At 41.2% G+C, this 19,410-nt stretch overlaps 1 protein-coding gene across 3 annotated transcripts; it reads left to right on the top strand.

Moving 5' to 3' along the window:
• The first annotated feature begins 1,570 nt into the window (after positions 1–1,570).
• LOC129189210 (amyloid-beta A4 precursor protein-binding family A member 3-like) lies at positions 1,571–18,154 on the top strand. Of its 3 annotated transcripts, XM_054790666.1 has the most exons (13): positions 1,572–1,847; positions 3,507–3,623; positions 4,436–6,671; positions 7,554–8,493; positions 9,658–9,688; positions 9,766–9,911; positions 11,204–11,290; positions 12,130–12,294; positions 12,676–12,855; positions 14,465–14,677; positions 16,988–17,107; positions 17,337–17,477; positions 17,572–18,154. In XM_054790666.1, the coding sequence occupies exons 4-13, from the start codon at positions 7,567–7,569 to the stop codon at positions 17,641–17,643; spliced, it is 2,082 nt and encodes a 693-aa protein (XP_054646641.1). In that variant the 5' UTR covers positions 1,572–1,847; positions 3,507–3,623; positions 4,436–6,671; positions 7,554–7,566; the 3' UTR covers positions 17,644–18,154. The 3 variants fall into 3 exon arrangements, with proteins under 3 accessions (XP_054646643.1, XP_054646641.1, XP_054646642.1); XM_054790668.1 differs by lacking the exon at positions 16,988–17,107 and having other exon boundaries at positions 1,571–1,847; XM_054790667.1 differs by lacking the exons at positions 1,572–1,847; positions 3,507–3,623; positions 4,436–6,671 and adding an exon at positions 6,699–7,031.
• The last annotated feature ends 1,256 nt before the right edge of the window (positions 18,155–19,410 follow it).

The following is a 19,410-nucleotide window of genomic DNA, read 5'->3' as shown; positions in this document are numbered from 1 at the left end:
TTACTGTTGTGGACATTCACACATTTTTGACAAGATGCTGATGACTAAAAAGTTAGAATTATTCCTGCACAATAACTTTGAAAACACTTTTATTGGTTCTTCTGACCCATGACCTTCTACAAGCATCTCCCAACATCCACACCAGCAGTCACGCTGTTGAGTGTGGCACCCTGCTGATGCTGCTGAGTGACCAGGTGAATCTCCTCAACACCAGTTGAAATGAGTCACCCGCAGGTGAATAAAATTCTGCTTTGGGCACCAATTTGGTCAGGGGCGGTCCTGACCCCCACCTTGCAGACGTCAAAGTAGTGGTGTCCATTGCTAGCAGCTGATGGCTGCTGCTGTGGAGGCGGGGCTACGGGTCATGCAGAGAGACCACACTGGTACATTTAAATGTCATCATCCAGTAAAAATATAGGATCCAGGATGTGCAGACATTGATCAATAGCCAGATGCAGCCAATCCCGGATTCGTGCGCGTACGTGGCTTCCTTAAATAGACCACGTTATCGATCACAGAGTCACCGATTCACCATGGCAACGAGAGCGGCGTACTCCGACGGAAGCGTAAATCCTCATCGTGCCTTACGAGGAGGCAAGAGAGCAAATAAAAAAGAAAGGCAACGCCGCCACAGTCATAAAACAATGAGAGAAAACGTGGCAAAGTATTGGAGAGAGTATTGGAAGTATTACTTTGTGCGTAAGAAGTACACTACACACTCAATGCTCCCCTGAAACCATAATTAAAATTCAAATAGTTAATTAAAATTAGGTTTGTTGTTTGTTCAACCAATTAGGAACGGCGGTGTACAGTAATATCTACGAACTCTTTTTTGCTTGATTAGCACGTCATTACTCGTAGCTTCAATAGCGTGTACATTTTCGGTTTCCTGTCCAGCGCTAAGCCTTCTGGGTAATGTAGTACACATCCACATTAACCAGCACGATGAACATCTCCGAAAACGCAGTCGCACTCTGTTTATGAATCCGTTTAAATTGTAAATTGTTGGTGAAATTGACTGCATATGTGAGTGAAATTGTCTTAATATAACTCCATCAGACTGTATAACTCGTATGTTGGAGATGTGTGTTTATATTTATGTGGAATGTGTATTTTTTAAGTATAAGCAGGGGTGTCAAACTCGTGCCATGAAGGGCCGAGACACTGCAGGTTTTCTTTCCAGCCAGTCACTAAAGCAGGTGATTTTAATGATCAACACCTTCAGTTTGAGGGAAGGAGCTCATCAATTAAATCACCTGCTGAAGAAATTGGTTGGAGAGAAAACATGCAGCGTCTCTCTGGCACGAGTTTGACACATGTGATATATGTATGTGGTATATAGTGTCTGGGAGACTGTAAATCAATAATTGCAACGTCATCTAATGTCATTTATCCACAATGATTGAAATGAATGATCACAAATATTGAAATAATGACAGCGGGTGTAGTTGCACAGTGTGGACGCGAATTTTTTCAACCCGCAACCCCCCGGAAGGTGGCGGTAATTCACACCAGAAGAAGAAGAAGAAGAGGGAACGGGAGCAGACAGGAAGTAGCGTTGATTTGATGAGGGAGCGGAACAGGAAGTGGCGTTGCTTTGTTGCAAGCGGCAGAGCTGTTGCTTTTTCCACAGGGTTAAATAATACATTTCTACAAGTGCAGTTAGAGTAACAGTTGCACAATTCATGTCGTGTTATATTTATGAAGCGCGAGCAGGGTAAGTGAACGAGTTAACGACGCATACCAAAACTCGAGAGTTTTGGTCAATACTTGACCATCTCTACGCGGGGCGCTAAACTGTGCGCCTACATCATTCCGCGGGAAATCAAACAGAAGAAGTTTATCTGGTAAGTGGCGATTTCTTGCAAAGTGTTGTGGTGAGGCTTGTACAACACATTGTATAAGTGTATTTGGCAAAACTTAAGAGAGTCGATCTTCCATTTATTGATGTCCGTCTCACGTTTTTCGCGCGATTTCCACTTGCTGTTTTGTGAAGGAATGTTCCGAGATTGAGATTGAATTGAGATGAGTAATAAAATGTAATGCCTAAATATAATCAAATAGGATAAACCACCAAAAGACATTTGATTTGATTGTCAACTCACTTCCCTGACTTGAGCATGAAGGAAGTTACATACCTTTTTGTCGCGAGATATGCTGTCGTTCCCAATTATTATACGATAGACGTAAGACAAGCGGTGATCTACAACAATCATCAATTGTGAGTGATTCAACAACGCAGAACTCTGTATCTTATTACTTACATGAACTCAATGAAATTCAACACAGCAAATGGAAAGTTGTAAAGAACATTTGCATATTTAAGCAAATGTTACATATTTGCTTAAATGTGCAAGCATAAAAATGGCTACATTAACTAACTAAAATACAAATAAATTATATATGGCACTCAAGACACATTCATAGATGTTGATGAAATGTAGTATTCTGCACTGGTCACTAGGTGTCAGTAGTGTTAATGTAATTTTTGGTGAGACACTCTAGAACACACGTGTCAAACTCGTGCCCTGGAGGGCCGAGACGCTGCAGGTTTTCTCTCCAACCAGTTTCTTCAGCAGGTGATTTAATTGATGAGCTCCTTCCCTCAAACTGAAGGTGTTGATCATTAAAATCACCTGCTTGAGTGACTGGCTAGAAAGAAAACCTGCAGTGTCTCAGCCCTCCATGGCACGAGTTTGACACCTCGGCTCTAGAATCAGACTTGTTTGACATAACAGGCTTTTATTGTAGGTTTGAATTATCTCACAACAGGCACAATAATCTCTTATAAAAACGTGGGGTACTTTTGCCCATGCAATGTTAAAACTCAACTTTGAACCCCACAGGCCCCTAAGGGAGCACATTTATAGGAACACACGAGCATAAGTCTTATGTCTTAAATGGCATAATTACTCTGATTTTGTGAATTATATTGGGGTATTATTACAAGGGTAGAGGTGACTATAGGAGTGTTATTTAATGTCTAGAGGCCTCGAATAGAAGGTAGTAAACTGATTTTCTGTGCTCTAAATATGAAAATATTCAGTTTATAAATACGAAATACTACTAAAATAAATAAATAAATACAAAATCAAATAAATAAGTACGGATATGGACTTATCATGGTTGGGTCCGGAACCAATTAACCGCGATAAACAAGGGATTACAGTACATGGAAACAGCAATAAAGCCTCATTTTAAAGGGAATCCCCAGTACTCTCTCATACAGACACACAGTGCGGGGATTGCAATGTTTGCTTGTTTTGTGCCATTTGACTTTTTAAAAATTGCGAACATTGATCTTAATTAATATTTGCAAGTGTTGGACCCGACCACCTTTTTTGGTGACCCTATTTTTGAGACATCCGATAATCAAACACTCAATTTTTTTTCCATTTCAGTAATCGATTTTTTGATTATCTGGCAGGCCAAATTATGATGCATAAAAAATATGATGTGTCTCATTGTGCATGCTGTGTAATTTGTTTGTGTTCTCTTGCATCCAGCCACACACTGAAGAAGAGAAGAACCAATCTGATCCAATCAGAAGGGACATCAGCTTCAAAGAATGGAGAAGGCTGCCGTCACCAACCTGTCATTGATGCATGTGAAGAATGTTGAAGGTGAATATTGGTATTTACAGCTTCATCACAGTCCGAGTAGAGCACATGTGTCAAACTCAGGCCCGGGGGCCAAATCCGGCCCGCGGAACTGTTTGGAAAATAGCATTGAGTTGGCCTTCCTCATGGACCTTATCAAACCAAGTGCTTAAATTACTCCTGAGTATTTTAATTTTAAAAGTGGAAACAAACTATAAAGCATGAAATTCGTAACTATTCTTAATTAGGGTGCCAGATTCAGACCAAAAGTTATAATAATTTAACTGTACACAGCTATAAACGCCTGCACTTTAACTATTATTCCCTGTCTGTACAAAAAACACCTTTTCAAGACAGTTAAAAGTGATCATTTTAACTACAGCAAAGCATGCTGGGAAATGTGTAACATTTTCTCGAATTCTGACCGTACAAACTCTCTTTTCAGCCTGCTTTATTGGGACACACCTTGTCATGTTGGCAACTTCAAACAAGCATGTGTGTGTGTCCACTGGTCATGCATTTGAGTGGGCTTCATTCACCAGTTTTGTTGGTTAAAAGGACAAGAACTTTTTAAACTTTTTAATACTTTCAGTTTGCACAAATATACAAGGATAAATAATAAGAAAGATACAAAGTTCGGGGGTGGGGTGGGAGGCAATGCCCATTGCGGCCCACAACCTAAAGTAAGCTTTGAGTTTTGGCCCCCTGTGCGATTGAGTTTGACACTCCTGGAGTAGAGCGTCAAACCACCAACTTAACAGATCATGAACATATCTTCATCACTGAACATATGACCTGCACATGGGAACGAGGTCATCAATGTTTTTGTCTTGTAGATGTCCACCAGCAGCGGCCAATTAAAAAAGAGGTTCCTGATGGCCAGCAGGAGAGGACTATAGGTGTGGAGCAGACGGAGCCAAAGCCCCCTCACATTAAAGAAGAAAAGGATAAACGAGCAAAAGGACTAAAGGAGGCTAAAGTTGAGTATTCACAACTTCATCCCAGTAAAAGTGAGCAGACCAGGATGGCAGAGGTGTCAATTTACAGCTTAACAACAAAAGCTCGTAAAGACCAGTTGTGGGGATCAGAGGCAAACGGCCATTTGAGTCCACATTCCCAAGCTGATGATGACACGGGGTCAGACTCTTCTGAGAGAGAAGACACTGATGGAGCTCAAGAACATCCCAAGAGCAAAAGAGCTTCTCAAGGTGTTGCTAACCATTTTAAAATTGCCTGTGTTGTTTGTAGTGAAAGATTCCAACTAATGGGACACTTGCAAAAACACTTTAATACACACATGACAACACACACAACAGCCACTGGAGAAAAAACATTTGCATGTGTATTTTGTGGTAAAACATCCTCAGAGAGGAGGAACATCACCTCACATTTGAGAGTACACGCTATGGAAAAAACATTCTTGTGTTCAGTTTGCGGCAAATCATTTCTTAAGGATTGTCTTCTAAAAGCACACATGAGAAAACATTCAGAAGAAAAACCTTTTTCCTGCACAGTTTGTGGGAAAGGACATTTTTTTAAATACCTTTTGAAAGCACACATGAGGACACACACTGGAGAAAAACCATATTCATGTTCAGTTTGTAATCATAGATTCACATCCCAGACTGGTTTAACAAACCACAAGCGAACACATACTGAAGAAAAGCCCTTTACTTGCTCAGTTTGTGCTAAAGGGTTCATTCTGAAGTCCAATTTAATGAAACACTTAAGAACACACACTGGAGAAAAACCATTTTCCTGCTCAGCTTGTGCTGCAAGTTTTTCTCAAAAGGAACATTTAATGACACACTTGAGAACACACGAAGGTGGCAAACCGTTCACGTGCGGTGTGTGTGACAAAACATTCTCTCGTTTACAACAAGCTGAAAAACACCAATGTACTGGCAAGAAGGGCAACAGTAAATGAGGTTTTGAATTTACTGAAGCATGAGAAAATGATAATAGCATGGTTTGATGCGTGTGGGGGACAGGTTGGGTTGATTCCATCTGATTCCATCTCAGATGAGAATGGCAACAACAACGTAACCGCCACTGACAAAACGACCGACTTCTCCCAGCACACAATGTGATGTGACAGAGTAAAATATGTTTCTTTGTATAGATTTGTTAAAAATAGACTAGTTCCAAAATGTATATGCATTTGCACGTCTTTTTTTTTTTTTTTTCAATTTTTGTATTGCTTCTGTAAGTTGTTTGCAGCCTGCACTCAGATAAATGTGGTGCTCTGGAGAGGCCAGATGTGTCGTATAGTTAGTTGAATGTGCCAGAGAAGATATATCACATATGCCGCTGCTCAGCAAATTCTTGACTCCAGCAGCTTTTAGAAGGTTGAATTCTAGAAACACCCTTTTAACACTGTAATTATTCATACCTCACTTTCTGTGCAATATGCCTTTACTGCCTCTCTCAGGTTATTTTGCTTTTGTCACCTCTTGTGTCACGTTCCTGCACACCTGCAACATCCTCCAGCATGACCACTATGGCGGTGGGGCAGTGCTGGCCCCTCGAGGCGTGTCCTTTCCATTTTGTGTTAGTTTGTTATTTTTATCGCGTTTCACTTGCATGCCTTTTATTGTATCTGTATTTTATCAAGTGTGAGTTTCTCTTAGGTTTAATAAAGTATGTCTAAATTTTTTTTTGCTGAAATTGCAGATGGTACAAAATTGAGCAGAGAAACAGGGATTCAAACGTCCAGTGGCTAAAACAGCATTTCTGTTTTTAGGGAAGAAAAGAAATACATTTAAACAACAGTTAGCTCCGTATTCCATTATTAGTTGTTTGGCCTATGGGTCGTCAGCAAAATAGTATTGAGCAAACCGGATGTCAGATATTTGGTAATGAAAGGGGGAAGTAAACAGCTCATTCTACTAAAATAATTTTCAGGGTAGATCGATGTGTCCCTGCTCGACTAAGCAGGGCTGATCCTCGCTGGTGACGAGGCTATTTAGTGACTGTTGCGTTCATGGAGTCTCGAATTGATCAACTTAACAAGTGACTACCCTCGCAAAAATGGAGCATAAAAAAATATTTAGCCCCTAGCTACTACAATGAGTGAGTTAAATACATAGTATTCCATTTAATTGTATTAACAAGCTGCTATTTGGTTTACGAAGCTTTCTCGTGGGTGGGCCATAGGGAAAATACAATACTCGAATGCACCCATATTTTATGCTACAGCCAACAAATAATACAGACGAGTAGTGTGCTAAAGAGAGAAACATTGTGAAAGGCTTTGTGCTTTAGCGGTCGACCATCGAATGGCGTGAAACTATCATATTTCATGGCAATTCCGTTGTTAGTATGACGAATAAAATTCCTTTTTGGATAAGACCTCGGCAGACATCAATTCGTGGCACCTTAAGGAACATCCGTGTGAGCACAAAGGAAAGTCAGACCGACACGAAATATCAGGTCATAGCTTCCCAATATGTTTACTGTGGTTTTCGTTGTACAGTTAAAATAGTTGTTTGTCTGTAGCGCCCATTTAAAGTCTCCTGTAAACTCAATGCTAACCATATAGCTCACTGTGTTTCTTAGTTCAAGTTCTCCCTGTCATTAGCGTCAGTCGTGGTTCTACAATGTATCTCTAGTTACTGTGATTCTGTACAATGAGTACTGTATATTTTCTTCTAGTGCATTGACATCTAAGAATCGAATCGCTAAATTGAGGCGTTTGAACTCCGTTGTTTTGGACTTTGATTGGCACGGTAGAACGCATTTGAAGGCTAAATGCAAATATATGCAACGGAAACCCAGTTAGTTGTGATTTATTAGATGTTGATGCAGTTCTTTGGTGGTTGTCAATGTACTTTGTGCTGCTTATCTTGATGGGCATGGGCCATGTTTTACTAAAAGCTATGCAGATATTTATCATTGGAAAAAAAATCATTTACGGTCCAAATTTCTCAGTGTTCCCCTTTTTTACTTCAACAGGCTCGGTCTAAAAATGGATATTGGCCACAGCTCTGCAGATGTGTCAGCTCCTGCAATATCAAACATCCAACGATTGACCTCTGTTGATGGAGAGCCCGGGAATGCAGAGCTCAAATGTGAGGTGGCTGCAGATTCCCAGGTGGAGAGTTTGGATGTCTACAACCCGATAGAGCCTCCTCCTTTAGACTGGAAGTCAGACTCTTCCACTGAGGCAGGCTCTACAGAAGAGCCAGAGGACTCCAGCTTCTTCGCTGCTCCTGGCGATGTTGAAGAGGCGAGCTCAGGTGGCATGCATGCGAATTGCACTGTGGTCTCACCTGACAACAACCAGCAGGAGCTGAATGCACCTTCAAACCAGGTGCATGAGCTGGAAGTGGGTGACGTTGAGGAAGATGGAGATGCCCACCATGAGACAACATGTACAGATCTGGAGGATGACGCTGTTAACCGACGACAAGGCGATGAAGACCACACTCGTATCCAAGCCCTGCTCAGCCAACTTCAGCTGATCGGGGAAGAGCATCATCCTCGGCCCAGAACATCACCTTGCTTTGATCAGCAGCAGCACTCCGGTCTCTCCGATCTTGAGACATGTTCCTCTGTATCACCCTTAAGAGACGACAGCAATGAAACCACGGGGCTATTGTTTTCCGAAAGCCACCAGAGAGACGTGCTGGGACTGCTGCAGTGCACTGCCATCAATGCTTCACCCCATCCCAGCTGCCTCCCCCACACTGGGGAGGTGGACGCTGTTGTTTCCGTATCCTACAACCAGGAGGACGTCCAGAGGTTCTGGGGACATTATGGGAATGGTCAACAGCAGCGGCATGAGGACGACTCTGTCACCTCACTGCCTGATGAAGACTTTCCCGAGCCGGTGTGGCTGAAACAGGGGGAAGACGCTCCGGGGGAGGAAGCTACTGCAGCAGAAAGTGCAGAGGTCGGTACACTTAATTATGATTATTTTAAAAAAGCATATTATAATTGCCTAAACAACTGAAGAAAAACAAGTGTATGACATGTTCTCCCAACCTGCAGACATTTTTCCAAGGATCTTCTATTCTATGTATATCTTGAAATTGTTAGTCGCATGTGAAGTGAAAATTTGATGGTTGTAATTACATTTTTCTCGCAGGTGAAAATGAATCATGGCTAATGTTTGGGCTTTTCTTGTTTGATGATTTAATTTGATGATATTGGGGGGGGGGGGGGGGCACAAAAATCTGAGGAGTATGATGCTTTTATTGAGTGTCTCTGATATGAACTGAAACTGCATCCTGTAAAATGATTTGCAGTGGAACTCATTGTTGATGTGCTGTTGGCAAAATCCACACAATTTCTGCTGCACAAATGATATTGGCCAAGTACAGGAACTTTGAAAATCTAATAAGAATCATTACCTTTTGTGGCCACCTCCATCACACGCGTTAATTACATTAATGAATTAATTACACATTAAAACAGTGCCCGTGAAGCAAGAAGCTAGGTTATTGTTATGGGGCCAAATGACTCCACTTGAATAAACTGTTAAGTTAATTTTGTGTCCATATCTAAAAATAATGTTGTGTCCAATCATCGCCATTGTTATCACAGACATGAATGTCTGGCCAGTGCAAGTTTTTATTTTCCACCATTTTCTATGAACTTAACATTGTAAGACTACATGTTTTTTATGACTTGGCGGTGATTGAGCGCTGCAAAAAACAAGCATGTTTTGAGCGCACCTCAACTTTAAATTTTGCCTCCCTTGTCAGGTTTTTAGTCCGCACGTTCTGAGAATATGTGATATATTGAATGCTTGTTAGCTGTATTTTTTGCAAAGGCTATATTCTTCATTGAAAGTATGTTTCAAACTGCTGGAAGTAATGTGCCCTTCACATTTTTAGTCTAAAGAGGAGATTGTGTCTGATGTCATCTACTGTATATTTGAAGTTAGAGTGGCTAAAGGAATGCAGCCTCCTTCTTCTTGGGCTTTTTACTTAATTTTACTACGTGACATGAGATCATCAGTGTCAGAATTGGCTGTGGCAAAACCTAATCAGAAATACTCTTAAAAAAAAAAAAAAAAAAAATGTGACTGATATCTGATTTTGTGGTCATACAGAATGCTGACGATCATCCTTCATATAAAGATGGTAAGTCTTACTTTATTTTTCTGATTGAGAGACAGAAGGTCAGATATGATGCATGTTATTGTACCTTTATCTTCCAGTACCTGGTCCTTGTGACCCTGAAGATCTCTTAGATGGAGTCATATTTGGTGCCAAGTACCTGGGCTCCACCCAGATCAAATCAGAGAGGAACCCATCTACCAATGCCCGCATGGCCCAGGCTCAGGAGGCAGTAGACCGAATTAAGGTAAACTCCACTGACAACCCTTACTGTGGACGCTTTGAGCAGTTCCGCTCATTTGATTTACAGTAGGAGCTGTCACGGAAACGTTTTCAGGTCAAAATGGCAAAGTATTTGATCAATTCAGCCTTTGATCCACAAAGAAATGGCTTTCTGAGTGCCCTGAAAGTGTATTCTTTGAAAACGGCTTCCAGAGTGGGAAAAATCTCAAAACGCAGGCTTGTCGTTTCCATGTAGACTCGGAAAACTGCTGTTTTTAAGAAAACGATGGCATCACCGACCCGTCACCGTCATGTGACCAGAAGAGAGCTTTGACAACAAGCCAGCATAACATATGAATATTTTGACGGACATTACTCACCCCAGTTGACATTCTCCTGATATTTTGTTGTCTTACTTCAAAATCACTCGTAGAAGTCATTCCACTTTGTCTAGATGAACAAAAATATAAACGCAACACTTTTGTTTTTGCCTCCATTTTTTATGAGATGAACTCAAAGATCAAAATTTTTTCCAGATACACAATATCACCATTTCTCTCAAATATTGTTCACAAAGCTGTCGAAATCTGTGATAGTGAGCACTTCTCCTTTGCTGAGATAATCCATCCCACCTCACAGGTGTGCCACATCAAGATGCTGATTAGACACCATGATTAGTGCAATAAACGGCCACTCGGAAATGTGAAGTTTTATCACAGATGTCGCAAGATTTGAGGGCGTGTGCAATTGGCACACAATGACTCTGTCTGTCTGTTTGTTTGTCTGTCTGTCCGTCCGTGCCCCCCAAAAACAAAACTGCACATTTCAGAGTGGCCTTTTATTGTGGGCAGTCTAAGGCACACCTGTGCACTAATCATGGTGTCTAATCAGCACCTTGATGTGGCACACCTGTGACGTGTGAGGGATTATCTCAGCAAAGGAGAAGTGCTCACTATCACAGATTTGTGAACAATATTTGAGAGAAATGGTGACATTGTGTATGTGGAAAAAGTTTTAGATCTTTGAGTTCATCTCATAAAAAAAGGGAGCAAAAACAAAAGTGTTGTTTTTAGAATTTAGTTGAGTGTATATGTGTCATGTGGTTGCATCTGCGTGTCTGTTTGCAGCGCCACACATAGGTTTGTCTTGTATATTACATCGTTTGCAACCAGTGAGCCATTCCCGCCTGGATGCGACTATTTACTAATCTGTCACCGTGTGGCCACGAATCTTTTTCAACCCGCATACATTTTTAAAAATAAAATCCCAGGTATGTTTCGGTGTGGACAGGGCCTTATTCATCCTGGTTTGTTTCAGGCTCCAGAAGGGGAATCCCAACCTATGACAGAAGTGGATCTGTTCATCTCCACTCAGAGGATTAAAGTTATTTCTGCTGACACACAGGTGGGATTTTCTGGAAGAATGCTGCAACAGTGTTTAACCTGTCATGATTACTTTTTTCATTTTATTTAATTTAATTTTTTTCTTCTTTTAAAAAATCTACCTCAGGCCTAGTGGTTAGCATGTTGGCCACACAGTCAGGAGATCGGGAAGATCCGGGTTCGAATCTCTGTTAGGCATTTCTGTGTGGAGTTTGCATGTTCTCCGCGTGCGTGTGTGGGTTTTCTCCGGGTACTCTGGTTACCTCCCACATTCTAAAAACATGCATGTTAGGTTAATTGGCGACTCTAAATTGTCCATAGGTATGAATGTGAGGGTGAATGGTTGTTTGTCTGTATGTGCCCTGTGATTGGCTGGCGACTAGTCCAGGGTGTACCCCGCCTCTTGGCTGAAGTCAGCTGGGATAGGCTCCAGCATACCCGCGACCCTAGTGAGGATAAGCGGCATAGAAGATGGATGGATGGGAAATGTGCCCCTAAGTGTTACAGGTTATTTTTGATCTTTTTGTCTATATCTTTAGAAAAAGTATGCATTAGCAATTGTACCTGATCCTGAAATACAATAAGGCTGCTAATTTGTTAGAAAATGCTGTTTACTATCATCAAAATGCCCTAAAGTGACATTCAAATTAATCTTGTCCAATTAATCAAATTATTTGATCTTCTGTAGATGTTTCCTGCCAAATATGCCAAAAACAGGCATTTAATGTTGGATTTAAGTAAATCTTTAATTAACTTTTTAACCTATTACATTGTAGTGGCTTAGCGTCTTTGAAGAGATAACCAGACGTTCCTGCCCTATTTTACACACAGTTAACGTCCATGTGCCATGTGTTCACCCAGGAGGCCATGATGGATCACGCTTTGCAGATGATTTCATACATCGCAGACATTGGCGACATTGTTGTCCTGATGGCACGTAGGAAGCGTAAAGAGCAAGAAACCACTGCCGCCTCCTCCAAGGCTCAGAAGTGCTTAATGGTCTGCCACGTCTTTTCTTCTGAGGATGTGAGTTAGGATGGAAACAATTTTGTGCTGCATTCGCACGTTGACTCATGAGTTTCAGTTTTGTGATATTGGTGACAAAGCGTATTATTAGCACAAACTTCGATCTGAGCGTGTTTTTTTCAAAATATTTTTCAATTTTTTCTTTTCTTTTTTTTCTTGTTCATTTTGACTTTTAGAATGTGCTGCTAGCCAGTAAAAAAACACTTTGGACGCCCCGGATATATGCTTTTAGGTTCTTCATCGGCCAGTATCCATCCCAGTTTTTTTGATCCCACTACCTAATATTTTTTCAATTTTACAAATGTCATTTTGTTCTTGCCCTGAAGACTACAATGCTGAGATGTGAGTGTTTGGTCACCACCCCGATATGTCTCCATGCAGGCTCAGGTCATCGCTCAGGCTATTGGCCAGGCATTCGGGGTGGCCTACCAGCAGTTCCTTCAGGTCAATGGTATCAAGGCCAGTGATCTGCGGCCTGGCGAGTACAGCGACTACCTGGAAAGTCAGGAGCTCTACAATGGAGATCTGGCCCACTTCTCTGACTCTCAGAACATCAGAGACGTAAGTAGAGTAATTACTGGTGCTAAACTGGTCTTTTTCATGAAGACAACTTTTCTTAGTCCCTTACCGCCCAAGGTTTATTTGTGTAAGATGAATCCTGAAAGTAGAGTGGAACTTCGGAGGTGGAGGAATACAGTGTTTCAGAATGCAGGTCAACCTCTGGATTTGATGGGATTTGGAAAAACTGTTCCCCATAAAAAGTAATAGAAATTGAAATAATATGTAATGTCGGCAAAATTAAAAAGAGCATCAAGTAGACCGTCAAGTTTTTTAAAACAGTTTTACATATTGAAGCCATATAAGTGTAAAAACGACTTGTCACTGTTAATATGGAGACCACAGTTTTTTTTTCAAGCTGACAGATACCGATAACTTCCTGCTTCTCAAGACCGACACCGATAATAGGGATGTCCCGAACCACAATTTTTGGCTTCCGATCTGATTTTTTTTAAGTCTTGCCGATCTGATAGCGATCCTTTTTTTATTTTTTACTTTTGTTACAAACATGAATATATGGAATTGAATATGGTTATGAAAGCTCTTTAAATCATTAAAAATAATGCAACCAAAGTATTGCTGAATTTACTTTTATTACACAGCATGACCAATAATATTGTTTGGCTCTGTGAGTCACTCTGTGGGTCCCTAATCCAATAAAAGTCCATTCAATAAAATATAAAATTGGAAGAAATGGGCGTGGAAGGATGAATCCTTTGACATGGTTATAGATGAGTTTGTGGTGTGATTTAGAATGTATGACTTTTTGTTTTTAACAAACTCTCTTCAGTGCAATAGTAATTTATTGACAGCCCCTAGTATAAACAGCCAGCTGTGAAGAGTGGCACTTCCTGTGCAAGCTCCCCGCACCATGACGCAGCAGTCTAGGCACAGTGACAGGGAACTACCGCTGTAGCTACAGAGCCGAATATCCAATGTCCAACGTGAAACTAACTTCACCACGGTACAGCGCGTACATGTCTGCATGGTGGTGTTGCGTTTTCTTCTTCTTTCTTCTGCTGCACCACGTGGGCATACAAACAAATCTCTCCACACGATCACACAATACCCATGCCAAAAAAAAACACACATTATTCCTGCTGCAAGGCATGCTGAGCAGCTTGTGGTACATTTTTACGTGTTTGTTGCATTTTTGCTTGATTGCGACATATGTAGAGAAGGTTGTCAGAGAAGTAAACGAGTAGTTCACTCTTGATATCCAGTGTTTTATTGTCCATAGTTCATATTGTTGTTGCAGCTGGAGTACCCAGCATGCCTTGCGGGCGTTTGCAAATAACAGTTTTAAGTTGTGTGTTATGTTTCGCGCTTAGTTGTTGTTTATCACAGTAGTTGATTGATGTGATGCGTGAACTTGCTTTGAATGGGTTGTGTTTTTTGTCCGTTGCACTGTGAGCAAGTATGTTCTGTTTGATGCCACCTATCTATTGATGGGCCCTCTTTTTTAACACAATGTGACCCGCGCATCAAATATTTTGCCAACCCCTGAATTAGAGGCATACAGTATAGATTATTGTACCTACAAAATGTGCAGTTACACAACATCATATATTGTAAAAGCATCTAACTACAATCATTGCATTCTGTATATCAGGTTGCTATCACCAAGGCTCCAGGAGAAATTTTGGGTTTAGCAGTGGTGGAGTCAGGCTGGGGCTCTATCCTGCCCACAGTGATGGTGGCCAACCTCCTTCACGGAGGCCCCGCCGAGCGCTGCGGGGAGCTCAGCATTGGCGATCGCATCATGTCCGTCAACAGCACCAGCATGGTGGGTTTACCCATCACCACCTGCCAGAACATCATCCGGGTAAGAGAGGAGGTCTCCACTTTTAAAAGTTATACATGGAAAGCTCTAATAATGACCTGATTTTCACATTTTGGTTTTCATGCTGCATGAGGATGCATTTGTATTGATTGGGTGGACTTTAGTTCTGTTTCCCAGCGAGTAAGCATGTTTTGCGCTGTATGGTATTCATATGTCTTAAACTATGTTTATTCAAGAATGCAATTTATACTCATGCTATTAGCCACAGCACAAAATTTCTCACATTTTTTCTTCCGCAACGCAAAATGCCTTTGATCGAAAGAGTCCTAGCTACTTCCACAATTCTCAACCGATTCAGGCTGTTCTAAAATCAAAGCCTTGAACTAATAATTAAAGACATTCCTACCATTTTCCACATACCAAGAATTCCCACTTTTCTTGACATTACCATTTTTCAGAATGCAAAATGCATTTGATCTAAAGAGTTCCAACTACTTCCACATTTTTCAGCCGATTCAGACAGTTCCAAAATCAAAATTCTCAACTCATTTGAGACATTTAGCCTTCCTGGTACATTGTGCTATCATGCTGGTGTTGGGATGCTAATGTTAGCATGTTAGCATTGCTAGCATGCTATCATTAGCATAGCAGCATTTTTTTGCCATTTTCACAGCTAGACACTTATATAAACACCACTATTATGCTATGTGTCAGCATGCTAACATTAGCATATTACCACTGCCAGCATGCTAACATTAGCAATCTAAATATGTTGATAAAATAAATGTAGGACTAATATTTATAGTGTAATTTACAATATGGCGGGAACTATGGCGATTGGCGGAGGTCTGCGCTCTCCAAGTGCTATTCTAGTATTAATTCATAAATGATACCGTTTCTGGTTGAATTCGGCCTATTATTAGTAAAAAAAAAAAAAAAAAAAAACTATATACATATTGAAGAAAATGTACATATTTTTTGCTTAAATTAAGCATAAAAATGTCTAAATGATGTCTAAATGTTCACACTGCAGGGTATGATGGCCAATTCGGATTTTTTGTTAAAATCCAATTTTTCATGCGGTCGTTCACTTTACCAAAAAAATGCGACTTGTTGTTTCATCCTTCACAGGTAATCAAACTAGTTGATATCATTCAATAATTGACAATTCAGTTCATTATGACAATAAAGATAATTACACATAATTCCTCAATAGTTGTGTACCTAACCTGAGCACTGGTAATATGTCAGTCAAAATAGCTCCGTAGCTTTCTTTAGACACACACTTCATGCATTACGTTGAGTTAGCATTTGCCATCAAACATTATAGATATACAAGAAATAAAGATTATTATGCAAAAGACAATGCAGCTGAAGTCAAGACAACATATTAAAAAGGTTTCAGCAATGGTAACATTTAAACAATTAAATCATGAAATAATAGTCGAAGAAACAAAAGTGTTGAGAAAATACATTTCGCAAAGCCATCAAACATTGCATTTTTTTTCTACATAACTTTTGTTATAGATGTAGGCATCTTAACATCTGTAATTGGAATAATAAAGATGAAAGCTGCATCTCTGTGTGTAGCCTGATACGTCTGTTCGCCACTTCATCTTTGCCAACAGCGAATCAGGAGGGCAGCTTAATGTCAGCTGACTGATGTCATATGATATCTACAAAGTGATGAGAGCCACACTTCCTCCCCGATCGACCGGTAGCTGCAGTGACCCGAGCCGAGCTAAAACTCAACTGTGAACCCCCTACATCACTTCCTGTCCGTGTAACCCACCCTGTTTCGCACCGCCCACACTGGGGCTCGAACACAGGTCCTTCGTAATGGGAGGCGAGAGCGCTGACCACACGGCCAAAAGCCCGGACTGTCGACCGCATGTTCAGCGCAGCTCTTAAGGCAGAGGGAGTGAGGTTTACCAATGTACACTTGCACAGCCTCACTGGCTGGCATCCGTTACATCCGCCCACAACTCGACTCCCCCAGGGAACACATTTATAGCAACATACACCAGCACAAGTCTTATTTATGTCTTAAACGGCTTATTTACTCCTATTATGTCTACGACTACGACGGTATATTGTGCAGTGTAAATTGTGACCATCTGGTGTTAGTTCATGTCTAGTGGGCTCTAATAATGTTAAAAAACAAATTTAGAAAGCCGTAAACGCGTGCTCGAACGACAGAAATATTCAATTTATACGTAAGGAATCCTAATTTGCAGGAATTCACTTATCCCATTCACCTACGTGGAACCAATTAACCTCGATGAACGAGGGATTACTCTAAATGATTTTCTTTCACTGGCAAATTTCACCCAAATTCTGTGTTTGTCTCAGGACTTGAAAAGCCAGAAGTATGTTAAGCTCAGCATCGTCCACTGTCCTCCCGTCACAATGGCGATTATCAGAAGACCAGATCCCAAGTTTCAGCTGGGTTTCAGTGTGGAAGATGGCATTGTGAGTCAACGTCATGTTTTCTTATGCTACACACAGCAGTTGGCTTAGATGAGATTAGTGTGTTGATCATCTGTGGCCATCTGAACTGGGGATTTAGTCACCCTCCTGTAATTGATGGATATTATGCAGACATCACCAAACAAGCATGTGTTCTAAGCAGGCTGCGTCTACTTGCTTTTTATTTGCATCCATTTATCTTTCAAATGAAACGTACTCTTTTCTTTCTCAGATCTGCAGTCTGATGCGAGGTGGTATTGCAGAAAGAGGAGGCATCCGAGTTGGACACCGCATCATCGAAATTAACGGGCAGAGCGTTGTTGCCACGCCACACGACAAGATCATTCACATCCTGACAAATGCAGTTGGAGAGGTGAGAGGAAATAGACTCACAATTGGTTACACTCTCGGGGGTTGTTAATAAGTGTTTTATTTGTTTTTTTCCCCTCCCCCCACTCTCCTCGCAGATTCACTTGAAGACCATGCCGGCCTCCACATACAGGCTCTTAACAGGACAAGAGCAACCAGTATTTCTTTGATTCAGAGAACTGCTCAGTGTTTCAGATCCACAAACTTTTGCCAAGCCCATAGACATTATGCAACTGATCATGAACAGCATCACTGCAGCGTACGTATTTTAGGTCGCACACTTTAAAGTGAAATGGATGTATATTGCTCAGCTTGGAACTGTCAGATTTGTGATGAACATTGAGGAGCGTTTCGTGGGGCGTTTGGTCTTCCAGTCTTGTGTGCCTGACCTGAAAGTGCTCACGGAGGAGACGTAAAGTACTGGCGTACTCCCAAGTCCCTCACTTTTATATTGACTCTCACTTGAACACCCTGGTCTTCATTCATGCGATACCTACCTGACTGTCTTTGCTGAGGAATACATACGCACATTTAAAGGTGACTGTTATTTTATAATGTTTATAATTCTGCTTGGAGGAGCTTGCAGCGGTGTAGAAGTGCACTTTATCATACGGAGAGCTTTCTAATATTTTGATTACGTTAGTAACAAGCGCCACTGAAAACTACCACAATAATAAACAATGTTCCATTAAAACCTCTCAGAATGAGTGTCGTTATTTTGTGACGATATTGATGCATGTGTGGTACACCTGTCATTAATGTCGCCCCTAATTTTCCATGTGTATGAGCATACACACAAACACCCTGAGAATTCCTTGGACCTCTCTGAGCAACCAGTATCACACCTGTCCACACACACACACACACACACAAACATACTATAGCGCCAATTAAAATATAAGAAGTAATGGAAGTAACGTGTGAGGAAGCTTTTACAAACAGAGCATATACCAGGATACAGGACGCTTTCCCAGGAGAAATCAGACCAACAGGGGACCAGGACAGGATGGACTGCCATGAGAAACAAACCGGGAGGGGGAGATTAAAGGAGGACCCCTGCTGAGCAAAGCTTTCCAAGGACTGCAAGTGGGGGGACAGTTTGAGGGAACCAGACCTTCTTGAGCTGAACAACTGCTTTGTTTTCCAAGACTGCCTCTGTTCTCGAGAATGTTTTATTTATTATTTTGTAGATATTTCTTCAGTCAATCACATTGCTAGAATAAATCAAAGACGGTGAACGTTAAATTGACAACTGCGTGGTGAGTCTTAGTTCAGGAAATAAAAGAACACGTTTTTTTACCAACACGTTTCATCTTTTTCTGGTTACATTGTCCGTTAGGTATAAACATGCGGTGGTCATTTTTTTCCCGAGCAATAACTTGAATGAGTTCAACATGTGTGGTAAATTAGTGGAAGCCTCGTCATGGAGATTCCTGCCATTTTCCTACAGCTGGCTCTCAGGGGCAGAGGAGTGATGGCGCCCTGGGGGTCCGTTAGGTCTAAACATATGTTTTTTTTTCTCCCCTGGCAATAAAATGTGATCGAGTTAAACGTGTGTGGTAAGATTATTTTGGAGGGCGTGGTGAAGGCGGTGAGGGGTGGGGAAATGTGTGAGATGTGTTTGGAGTCAAACTATGAGTGACTGTTGGAAAAAATGGCAGTGTTCATGAAAAAGAGTCTGCATCTTAATTTATATGTGGCGCAAACAACCTTGTAAGTAAAAAGTGCGGTATATATTAATAAGGTGGGCCTCGTCTTCCCACGGGGAAGACAATGTGATTGAGGTTTTAAAAAACATATCTGAAGGGGGGTCTTTTTTAGCTAACTATAATCAATAGCGGGAGCCTCATGGCTCCCGTGTCAATAGCGGGGCCCAGTGGTTCACATGAGCTCGTTTTAATAGTCGCGCCATTTTTGTGGCAGACACCTCTCACTGG

Source organism: Dunckerocampus dactyliophorus, chromosome 10 (assembly GCF_027744805.1).
Source record: "Dunckerocampus dactyliophorus isolate RoL2022-P2 chromosome 10, RoL_Ddac_1.1, whole genome shotgun sequence".
NCBI classification, from domain to species: domain Eukaryota; kingdom Metazoa; phylum Chordata; class Actinopteri; order Syngnathiformes; family Syngnathidae; genus Dunckerocampus; species Dunckerocampus dactyliophorus.
This window is presented reverse-complemented; position numbering and strand designations above follow the sequence as displayed.

What these genes read in the sequence shown, in the direction of transcription:
- LOC129189210 (XM_054790666.1), top strand. Translation starts at nt 7,567, where the DNA reads ATGGATATTGGCCACAGCTCTGCAGATGTGTCAGCTCCTGCAATATCA. An exon ending in AGGCAGTAGACCGAATTAAG is followed by an intron (nt 9,912 to 11,203) that starts GTAAACTCCACT and finishes GGTTTGTTTCAG; the next exon opens with GCTCCAGAAGGGGAATCCCA. An exon ending in TTATTTCTGCTGACACACAG is followed by an intron (nt 11,291 to 12,129) that starts GTGGGATTTTCT and finishes GTGTTCACCCAG; the next exon opens with GAGGCCATGATGGATCACGC.